This window comes from Mercenaria mercenaria, chromosome 15 (genome assembly GCF_021730395.1).
Source record: "Mercenaria mercenaria strain notata chromosome 15, MADL_Memer_1, whole genome shotgun sequence".
NCBI classification, from domain to species: Eukaryota; Metazoa; Mollusca; class Bivalvia; order Venerida; family Veneridae; genus Mercenaria; species Mercenaria mercenaria.
Window position 1 is genome coordinate 67,942,501 of NC_069375.1, and position 11,655 is coordinate 67,954,155.

General features: G+C 34.9%; 1 protein-coding gene across 4 annotated transcripts; it reads right to left on the reverse strand.

Annotated features, from left to right (window-relative positions):
• Positions 1-71: 71 nt before the first annotated feature.
• LOC128549148 (uncharacterized) lies at positions 72-11,311 on the reverse strand. Of its 4 annotated transcripts, none has more exons than XM_053525518.1 (4): positions 11,212-11,311; positions 7,132-7,246; positions 6,764-6,871; positions 72-3,467 (listed from the first exon to the last, which is right to left on the reverse strand). In XM_053525518.1, exons 1-4 carry the CDS (start codon positions 11,276-11,278, stop codon positions 848-850), a joined length of 2,910 nt encoding a protein of 969 aa, XP_053381493.1. In that variant the 5' UTR covers positions 11,279-11,311; the 3' UTR covers positions 72-847. The 4 variants fall into 4 exon arrangements, with proteins under 4 accessions (XP_053381493.1, XP_053381492.1, XP_053381494.1 ...); XM_053525517.1 differs by lacking the exon at positions 11,212-11,311 and adding an exon at positions 7,464-7,668; XM_053525519.1 differs by lacking the exon at positions 6,764-6,871 and having other exon boundaries at positions 11,212-11,237.
• Between the last annotated feature and the right edge of the window lie 344 nt (positions 11,312-11,655).

Consider the following 11,655-nt stretch of genomic DNA (forward strand, 5'->3'; position numbering starts at 1 on the left):
CGCCCAGGAATCACTAATGTTTCAATCACTTGACACCATTCAAATTCACATAGCATTCCCTTATTTTCACACACATATATATACTAAGAATAAGTCTAAATAAAAGATACACTTATAATTAAATTTTAATACCTGTTGTGTATCAAAGTCATTCTAAAATATTCCACCTGTGGCGTGTCCTTATGATACAATCATTGAATAAACAGTATCTTCAAATCTTCTCATAACGTACGTCGTCTGCCATTGTGTGATATTATCGACATGACCTATTATCTACCAAACAGTCCGGTAAAATATCGAAAATTTGATATGGAGATCAGCATATGATATTCGATACTAATATTCAGCCCATATTCAAATCTGACAAACATAGCCCAAGTTATAATTGTTAACGTTACTTGCAATCGTCATACAAGAAAAAATTACAGATTATGACTATCTAGACGATATATTTCCCCATTGAATACGTAAGCGTCTTATCTTTTTCTGATATTTGACTTGTATCGCGCATTTGATACCACGACAACTACTATCCTTGCTATTCGGAACACTCCTTCCTTCTGTTCCCTTGACTATTTCACCACAACGTAAGCTGTCTTGTTTTGAAATATCATTTTATTATGTTGTGTTTTGTTGTCTTGCTATGATGGCCCCATTTCAATTTTTGAAAGAAAATCAATCCTGAAAACGTTTAATTTATGAAGAAATCATTATAGTCTTTTTTTTTGAGAAAGGCTTTGCAAACAATTAAGAATAGTAATACAAAGTACAGTTTACTCAAGGAAATCCAGTTAAAAAGTTGTGCAGCTGGAGCGAATATAACATGGAGATCGATATATTTCAGAATTTATAAAAGAAGGCACTCCGATTCAAAGTATTTTTGTCGTTCCTCTTTGACTGCTCCATGAATATGTGCATCTGGGGATTTCTTTTCCTGTAGGTCGTATTTTCTGATCAGTGAATTAAGAATGCAGATATAACACCTTGCCTTGTACGTACCCCGTAGTACAAAAGGTTTTAGTAAGATGCCCATACTGATATTTGCTTCTAGCAAATGTGCAAACGCTTCAACAATTGTAGGTAACAAACTTATTTCCAGTTTTCTCGTATATGTCCTACGAGTCATACCACTGTAAAAGTTATTAAAATAGTCCAAAACTGATGTCTGGGGGCAAACTCTTAGAATATGCCTTGCTGTTGCACTCGATGGTTCTACGATGAAAGACATCCAGTAGAATGCACTTGCAAATTCCTTTTGATTCTCGTATTCGAAAGAATATCCAATTAGAAGCAAAGCCATGTCCATGTGCTGAACGACAGAACATTTGTGTAAAGCGTAACAAATACATAGGCGTATGCTTCCCCAAGGATCGACCGTCAAATTATCGTAAAGCCCTGGAATAATAACCTCATGGTAGCTTTCAAGGTATTTGTCTTGACACGTAAACACACGGTCTGTATACATCTGAATAATGTCTTCCTCCTCCCTGGTTGCGATGTCAAAAAAATATCGTAACCATCTGCAAGAATTGCCCATGACACATTGCATCAAATTTTTCAGTGCTTTTGTTTTCAGTTGACTTGAAAGTCTAGCGTATGTTAAAAACTGCAGGTAATACAAAATTGTTTTTGAGTCGACTTCCTTTCCAAACTGAACACCAAACGAAGCGATATCCTCTCTCGACTTTTCTTTTGTAATAAGAGATCTACGTAATCCTAGCGGACAACACCAAACATCATTTCTCATAAATTCAACACATAACGAAAATGCGTGACTGCAGCTGATGACATCAGAGTTTTCTGAAGCCATTTTGTAGAAATTCTCCCACTGAAATGCAAATGTAAAGACAAACACAAAACAAGTCGGTAAAACACTCAATGATAATTTGTTTTCTACTTCGTTTAGAATTGTGTTTGTCTGACTAATTTCACCGTTGGAAAATAACACTGAAGCTAGTTTTAATCTGCTTGAGGTAGCGTCGGTCTGGAAACCTATTTTGAATAAATCTATAATGTTCTCCGATACTGGTTGCTTCTTTTTCATTCTGTACGCCGACATTAGTGAGGCATGTTTAGCTGCAAAATGCGGCACAAATAGCCGAGAAACAGCACGTTCCGTGTCATTGCCATACTTCATAATGTGCATCAACTCCTTAAACAATTTGAAGCCAGCATATATCTGCTTCTTCAACGTGGGGTGTGAGTTATACATATGTATATATGGATGTCTAGAGTATTCAATTAAGAAACGAAGTCTGTCGTATACAATATCAATAAGCATCTGATTTTCAACCAATTCACGACATTGAAAGCAGGTTCTTCCTAAAACTGTTGTCTTGTTAAGAATTCTGGCTCCTAAGTCGTCAGTTTGCACTTGTTGTAAACTTCGAAGATTATCATTTCGAAAATGTTCGATAACGACACTAAGTTTCTTACAACAATTAGGAGTCAGTTTTCCAATGAACAGATTTACTTTTTGATCGAAGAAATGTGGACAGAAATGATGTGATAGAAATTGTTGTAATGTGGAGAAACAGCACATTAAACAGTCAAATAGCCTATCCTCTCTCCAAAGCGATGAACGTGTTCTTGCTATTGTGTGGAACAAAGTGGTCTTGCAGTGGTAGCTGGTAAACTCATCTCCTACGATAGGCTGCAGAAATGTTTTCTTTATCATTTTCAGCAAAACCAGACATCTCAGCTGTGTAATATTAAAGTCAAAAATAAGAAGTCTCTCCGCAAATGAGTATGAAATTCGCCATTCAATGTGGGCATTTTCACTTTGTGAATGACCAATGGGAACGAGCAAGCCTCCTGCTTTTCTTAATTTGTCAGTTAGTGCTTTGGCAGGCCAGTTAAAACAGTTCACATTCTTTGTTGTCATGGACAGCGCGGGGGGTAAATTGATGGCCATTATATTGTCTGTATTCATGTAATATGAAGAAGGGCCATGTCTTAGTCTCGGCATTAATTTGGATGTAAAATCTTCTGAGCCGTCTTCAAGATATGTGTTAGGCAGGAAATTACTTCCATTAGAATCATAATAATACATGTCCTTACTTTGGAAACGTTTGCCATCAATATTAACAATACGGAGCCTGCAGTGACCGTATGGTGTTGCATCATTTTTCACTATCAAAACGTCCTTGATACTTCCACTTTTTTCTGATATTGATTCTATGACGGTAATTAATTTTGGAGTGCAGTATACCAGGTCCACATCCGACTTCAAACCAAGCGTAGTTGATCCTTCAATCTTACTTCCAAAATGATAGATTTTGGTATCACTGAATGTAGGAATGTTACATATCTTACTAGTCAAATGAAATCCCATCTCTCTAATCACTTCAGCCTGATGATACAACTCCCGTCTTTTGTTAACGGTCCTTTCATTCACACCTAAAGCTTCTAATACTTCTGATAAACAAAGTGACACTGGCTCACAAAAGGTTGGAAAATCCATGTTTCTGCAACAAAAATATAATCACTTTTATATGAAAAATTGTGTATGAAATGTCATTTTCTTTCTAATTTTATAGAAGTTTTTTCCCTAAAATATCTGTCAACAGCTGAATGTTAATCTTAACAAGTTTCTGAACTATTCATGCGAACATAAAGAGAATAACTGACAAATATCTGATTAATTCTTTGTCATTTTGTTAAAATAGTAAAACTACCCGCCAACAGTTTGGGTGGAATTTTTCAACATGTTCATTCATGGAATGTATATATGACACTGCAAAAATATAAAGTATGCGAAAATAAAAGTTATATTTGCAAAAATGCAAGAAAAATGTGAATTTTCTGCATTATTTCAAATGCTTTGCAACGGTTTACTACATTCTACTCAATATTTTTGGTTATTTATAAGAATATCTTTCAAAATTCTTATGTCAAAGTGTTTGTACCACTAGTCACGTTCAGAGTATTATCTTTTATGGAATTTTGAGAGAAATTACTTTTCGCCTGAATGTGTTGGTTAGTGCCTTTAAAACTGTTCTGTTTCATTTCAAGTAAAATCAAATAGAATTAAATACATTGGATCACACGAATTTTCGTTCATCTAATGTGAACACTATCTACATGTTTGGTGACAAGTAGTATATAAATAGAAAAAGGGCGACATTTCCATTAAAACGTTCCGATAACACACTGAGACGAATTAAAACCAAAAACAAATAAATAAACAGATATAATATTCTTGCATACCAGACGGGGATTTCCGGTATTTTTACCGGTGCTGGAAAAACTCGTCTTACATCCCGGGGTGTAAGATGACTCTCGTGCTTCAAATGACGTATTACGAACTACATATATGTAGAAGATTTATGTAGTTATTTATATTTTATTTCGAAAAACGGAATAAAAATCCAATACCTTGACAGTTCCTCTTTGTTCCTGATAGTATATTTCTCGATTCAAAACAGGTTATTTTATCAAAAATTCAGAACGTTACGCTGGAACTGATAAAACAAAACCGGAACTAAACATTGTTATTTGTCTTTGGAACGTCATGCCGTCTTTCCTGTTTACGGACGTTGATTTCCCGCGCTTTGTTTAAATACGCTGCTATAAGAAATAGTTCTAAAAAGAAAGCCGTTCGGCTGATTTTATTTTTATTATTATATCTTGATATCGTTATGCAAGAAAAAGATTCTGTCACTGGTTATAGGTGCAGAAGGGAATATCCGGCTCTCGGGTAACTGTTTAGGCGGTAACTCGGTAGGAACCTCGTTACCGCCTAAACAGTTACCCTCGAGGCCGGAAATTCCCATCTGCACCTATAATCAGTGAAAGAATCTTATATTGTTCGATTAACAAAATAACAGAAGTTTTGATGCAACGAGAAATCTTATATATATTAGCCCGATACAAAATAACTATTAAAAAAGTGATGCCAAAGAATTATCGTTATAGGTGTATTATCTATATTTATCTTTGTCTAATGATAATAATTGTTATATTTACTTCGAATTAAAAACAGGGACAAAAATGTAACAGGAAGAGCCATGATATTCAAAGAACGCTGCTGCTAGTGCAGCACTAAGCCTGAATGTAAAATGCAAATGTACAATCAGGCACAGATGATATTGAACACTTCGCTTCATGCTTTACTTGATAGGGAACTCTCAAATCTACCATGAGATTTATATACAGATAATCTCTTAAGATTAACATATTGTTCGGAGCCCGATATCATGCAGTATAGAGTTGTTCTTTTACAAAGAGCACACCAATTCGAAGACTGTCCTAGTGGGAGACTAATAACGCGCAGGGGCTCAGAAAAAAGCCCTACCTATGAGAAACTTGCCAATGAGTATTATTTGTTAGACGCATTCATTAAGGGTGAAAACAAAAAACAACTCGGAACTTGAATCCATATTTAGCAAATCAAAACCACCACATGCGTCTCAACAAGGCGCTGAAAATACACATGAGGATCAGGGTGTAAACAAAGCTATTTCACCCGAATATACTATGGAACTAAGTAAGATACTGAGTAATGTCATAGACCTAAACAAGAAATATACAGAAATCATGATGGAAAACAAACAAAAAAATAAGCAAAAGATAGAAGCCCTTGAATCAGAGATCCACTCACTTAGTTCAGAAAATGGAAAAATGAAAAGAGAATTTTCCGCGTTCAAACAAGAAGTCCAAGAAGCACTTGTAAAAAGCGAAGCAAAACTGAATGACGTCATGCAAAAAGCGATATATGAAATCAACATGCAAAGCGCAAAAGTGAACAACTTATCGAAATCTTTGGAAAATCTAGAAAAAAAAACGGCGAATAATAGGTATCCTTAAATTGAAAACAGCAATTCCGAAAATCTCAAATCTGCATGTGTTGATAAACAAATACCACCTCCCACAAACAAAACCGAACATTTAAACCAACTTCAGCATTGCACAAACAATGATCAGTTAAAGGAGACTCAAACATATGCCGACGCTGTAAAGTCTACGAGGAAAGTAACGACGTTAACCCTCGATAAAGGCTGAAACGAAACAAATACAAATATGAACACTCATACTGAAGAAAAACCTTTAATGAGGCAAGACAAAGTATCTAATATGTGGTTACGCAGAAAAGCACGAGAAAAAATTGAAGAAGTAAAAAATCACCATTTATATAAAACTCAACCCGAAATCGAGTATCCAAACATGAAAATAGAGACCATAGTAAACAACAGAGATAGAAAATCTGCACGTGCAACAAACAATTTCTTCAAAGGAAAATATCGAGGCCGAGTAAAGAGATACTATATAGGCGGAATTCATCCGGAATCGACAGACGCTGGTCTCGAAGAATACTTATCAGATCGCGGTGTAAATCCATTGGAACTGTTACTACTCTGGAGTAAATCAGACGATCTAGCAGCCAAAATTGCAATCCCACATTTCGAGGACTACTTAGTCGAGGACTCAAATTTTTGGCCTCTCTATATGCGCTGCAGGAAATGGTACCCGAGAACAGAATGGAACCAATACATAAATGGATATTATGAAAATGAACAAGACAATATTGACAATTACGGTGACTACAATTCATAAATATTTAAAAACATAAACACCACAAAACGATTAATTGCTCGCAGAGTAGTATCCGCTTTGTAACTTGGAATGTTAGAGGTATAATCTCCTCAGCAACCTCACTGAGTAATCTGTTACATAATGAAAATATTGACTTTGCATTTATAACCGAGCATAAACTATTTGAACATTCAAAGTACTGTGCCCAAGTGAACTTATAAGGTATTACTTAATTAGTAGAAAGTCACTGGACTCCAGCTTGCATTCAGCGGTACGGGTTCTAAGAACTACAACAACTGATCTGTACTGTGGTTGAGATGTATTCAAATAAGAAGCCCTGTAACAATACATACATTCATAACCAAAGAGCTTCAAATACATGTATACCTATAGTTATAAACACAGCATATATACTAGTCAAATATTCTTACGGATAATACAATCACAAAAATGTCACTCCTACATGTATACTGTGATCAGCGGCCTAGTCTTTTAAATAAAAGGTAAATAAAACACTTTGTTATCAAGACTATTCAACAGTTACAACATACATGTACATAAAAATATAAAACAATGATACAATGTAATTTCACCTACCAATTGTGGATCAGGCTAACTGGTTGTACCAAGACCAATACACACAGCGCACTGACACTGCTCAAAGTCACCTCTCTATCACGCACATCCAACGTGCTGGCTGTGAACCTGGTTACTGTAAATTAGCAAATCTAGTGTGAACATAGAGATGAACATGTGACTGCACCAATCACCAATATATCATTCAATCAACAAGGCAGCCATCTTGAATTCAACATGTACATGACAGAGTACATATAAGTTACGTAATAATTATCATTTTAACAAATAAAGCATAGCTCATTTGTGAACATTATTTACAAGAAATATATTAAAGACAAATAGAAGCGAACCTGAAGTATCGGAGAACACTGCCACAAAGATATATGTAGCCACGACCAACAAACTGACTGACCAAATCATCTGACAAGCTCCGTGGTCAGCAAAGACTGTGTAGAAACTACCCAGGTGACAACAACTCAGGTAAAAACGCGGAAGTGAGATATACCTGAATGAGCTCAAGAACGATAACTCACCATACACAGGTAAACAAACAGAACAGGTATAAAACCACTAAAAGCAACAAATAGGAAATTGGAACAGACGGAAAACTTGACCCGGTTACAGTACTTTTTAAGATCTCTGAATAATCAGTATGATGAAATAACGGTTTGTAATCAAGATGTTAACTGCTTTGGTACACTCCGATGCGGTAAGGGAGGCGTAGCTATTCTGTATAAAAAATCACTTGAGTTTTCAATAAGAAAAATGGATGAAGTGGCCGACGAAAGAATTGTGGGCGTAGAAATTTACTGTGAAAATGATATAAAAATCTATGCATTTTGTGTATATATGCCATCAGGTAATTATCCAAATGAGTATTATTCCGAATGTCTTGACACCATTCAATCGATTTGTGATTCCTACTCTGAAAATGGCACAGTAGTTTTGTTAGGAGATGTAAATGCTGTACCACTTACTGATATTAATAACTTCAGTTCATATTCTTTCAGGGATAAAAAGATTACACGATTTTTATCTCAAAATCAGATGACATCAATTCTTAACTTGCCATGTTGTAAGGGACCAAGATATACTTTTAAGCCAATGGAAAAGATCCTAGATCACATTATCATGTACCAATGGGACATAGAGCTTGTAGCAAAAGTAGAAATATTATGTGATGACATGTTTGATGTCTCAGACCATTCGCCAGTTTTAGCTGTTATAAATGTTCCTCTTACATCTGTTAATATTAAATCCAACCGGGGGGTCGCATGGCATAAGATAACAGATACTCACATTTCTGATTACCAAAACAATTTGTTTACTATGTTAAATTCTGTGAGCAAAGCCGATGTCGATTCGATGTACAATGACATTGTTAATGCCATTATAACCTCTGCCAATTCTTCCCTTCCAAAAGCAAAATTTAATAAACACGCAAAACCTTACTGGTCAAAGGAATTGAAACAAGCGCATGATAAACAAAGGTTAGCACGCCGTGCCTGGCTTGCTGAAGGTCGACCGAGGGGCCGCTCTCATGCATCTTTCATAAATTATAAGTTGTCAAAGAGAATGTTTATAAATATTCAAAAGAAAGCCATAGTAAATGCAGAAAAGCAATTTGTTGATGAACTTACCGAAGCCGCTGAGTGTGACAATAGGTTATTTTGGGGAATGGCTAAAAATCGTAAAGGTAAGAAGTCGTCGACATGTTCGCAGTTAGAAACAGATAATAGCATGTCTCGAGACCTAGAAGTCATAACAAATCAGTTTTGCAAGTTCTACGAACAATTATATTCACCACTGTATAATGAAGCATTTGATGATGACTTTAAAAATTTGGTTGAGAATGAGCTGAAAAATACTCGATCAACAAACAGTGAATGTCCTAGTCGTCCACAAATAATTCCTAACCTTTCACCAGATGATATCGAAAAGTATGTCAAGACTCTCAAAATGAAAAAAGCCCCATCCGAACAATTACCGCCCGATAACCCTCCTCCCAGTTATATATAAATTATTCGAAAGTATAGTTCATGATCGGTTATCTTCTTGGATATCAGACAGCAATATCCCCTTTTCAAACCATCAACAGAACGCGTACCAAAATCATTCTGGCGCAATAACAGCTTCCTTTAACCTTCAAGAGTCTATACACCATAATATCGAACTAAACTCAAAAATGTATGTAGCTTTTCATGGCACTGAAAAGGCTTTTGACACTGTCTGGTTAAATGGAGTCTTTTACAAGTTGTACAAGCTTTGTGTACAGGGAAAAATTTGGACCCTACTCGTTGATGCCCATACAAATATGTTCAGCTGTGTGGCGGCAAACGGTTTACAGTCAAATTTCTTCCAAGTTCGACAAGGAATTCGACAGGGAGGAGTAATTTCCACCTGGATATATAACTTGTATATTGATGGCCTTATCGGAGAACTAGAGAAAAGTGGTCTCGGCACATTTATTCTAGATACTATAGTAGGAAACACCACATTAGCAGACGATATTGCCCTGTCAGCAATAAACCCTGTAAACTTGCAGGGTATGCTTGACATTACATATAAATATACATGTATGTATAGATACATAATTAACCCATCAAAAAGTTATGTGGTTACCTTTGGAGACCGTTCAAGAATTAGAACTCCAATGACCTTCAAGTTTGGTTCTGATAAAATTGAGATTGCTCAGAATGTCAAACATGTCGGTATTTACCTGAATAGCAAAATGACCGACAGAGATATTGTTAACAATGCTTGTCAAAAAGCCAAATCGTCACTTTTCATCTTATTGTCCCTTAAAATTGACCCGTCGTATTTAAATCCAATCATATCGGCTGAGCTTATCCAAAAGATTTGTATACCACGCTTATTGTTTGGTTGTGAGTTGCGGAACAGCCTTAAAAACTGTGATTATGAACTCCTAGACAAATTTCTGAAATTAGCAGCAAAAAAGATTCAGAGTTTTAACATGAGAACACGTATTGATATCTGCCTAAGCAAGCTAGGCTGGAAAAACGCTCTTTCTCAGATAGAAGCTAGAAAGCTGGGCTTTTGGCTAGATTATGTAACATGCCGACTATTATGTTATCCAGGCGAATTTTTAACGCTCGCCTTTCTTTGTATCTATGTAGAAACTATGAGCAACAAAAAGGTTTTGTTCCAGATATAATCAATATTCTTGTTAAGTACAAATTATTCGAATACATAATAAATTATATACAATTAGGTACATTCCCTTCTAAAGAAAGGTGGAAATTAATATGTAATTCTAAATATGTTATCCATAATTCGGAAGTTTATAAATGGAAAGAAAGAATGAATACGGACAATGACTTTGTTAGATTTCGTCTCTTGCATACGAACATTGAAAGAGCCATTTTATGGGACTGTGCACTGAATTCTGAGTCATTATTAAACGCATTTCAAATAAGTAAATTATGGTGTGACACAAGCCACGAAGAAATATTTCTCTGTGATTCTTGTGGAATTTTATGTAATAACAAGCTAGTGCATATAGCAATTGACTGTGATAAAATGAAACCTAAACGAGATGAATTCTTTTGCAAAATAGACTTTAGTTTTGGCGATAATGTATTGCATGAATTATTGAACGAAGACAACAATTTCAGAAGCTTATTGGTAGACGTTTGATATCAATTACTTATAAAAACGTGCATAAGCTTTTTCTAAGAATTGCCATTCGATATGTTGTTTCATGCATGCATTTTACTTGCAAAGATGATTAATTTATAAGATAATTTAATTAGTAAATGGCCAAATGCAATTATTGCACCATGCATATGTATGCTGTAATGAATCGTGACCATGTTTGATATAAGTTTTACACCTTTTTCTCTCCCATATATATATATATATATATATATATATATATAAACAAGATAATTTTGATTAACCTTAATACTTCTATTACAATTCATATTGTTTGTGTACATTTGTTTGCTACATTGTTATATTCCTTATCATCTGTATTTATGTTGTATTTGAAATGTATATCACTGTAAAGTGGAAATAAAGAGTATATATACTAGTATGCGAACAAATGAGGTATTACAGTTAAAAAAGACAATTTACCTGGATGCTTATATCTCCGTTTTGTTTGTTTCACTGCGATAATTGTTAGCCTGATTTGTTTAATCATGTTCTATATTGATTATATCCTTACGTGCGACCGCGTGTGGAGGTTTAAACAATAAGATTTCTACCTTACCTTATTATGGAACACAGTAGGATCAGTTTAACCTGATCGCATGTTGTAATGTAATTAGGGTATCACACATCTAATGAATAAGTAAATATTATACTAGTAATGGATACAAAAAAAATATTTGACTCTTTTGAAAAATTACATATTATTTGAAGATTTCTTAGATTACCTCAATTCGCGCCGTTATATTCGTATTCAATGAATTAAAACAAATATTTAAAACCTTATACGATGATCTGCAAAGTACAAACACCACAGCCAAAATATACATACATAAACATTTTATTAACTTGATAGTATACAGCTATTGA

Bases quoted from the DNA above. Each gene is read 5' to 3' on its own strand.
- LOC128549148 (XM_053525517.1), bottom strand. From the start codon at position 7,533: ATGATTTGGTCAGTCAGTTTGTTGGTCGTGGCTACATATATCTTTGTG. The intron at 7,247-7,463 runs GTTCGCTTCTAT...GCTAATTTACAG, and splicing joins AGTGTTCTCCGATACTTCAG to TAACCAGGTTCACAGCCAGC. The intron at 6,872-7,131 runs GTAGGTGAAATT...GTATTGTTACAG, and splicing joins GTTAGCCTGATCCACAATTG to GGCTTCTTATTTGAATACAT.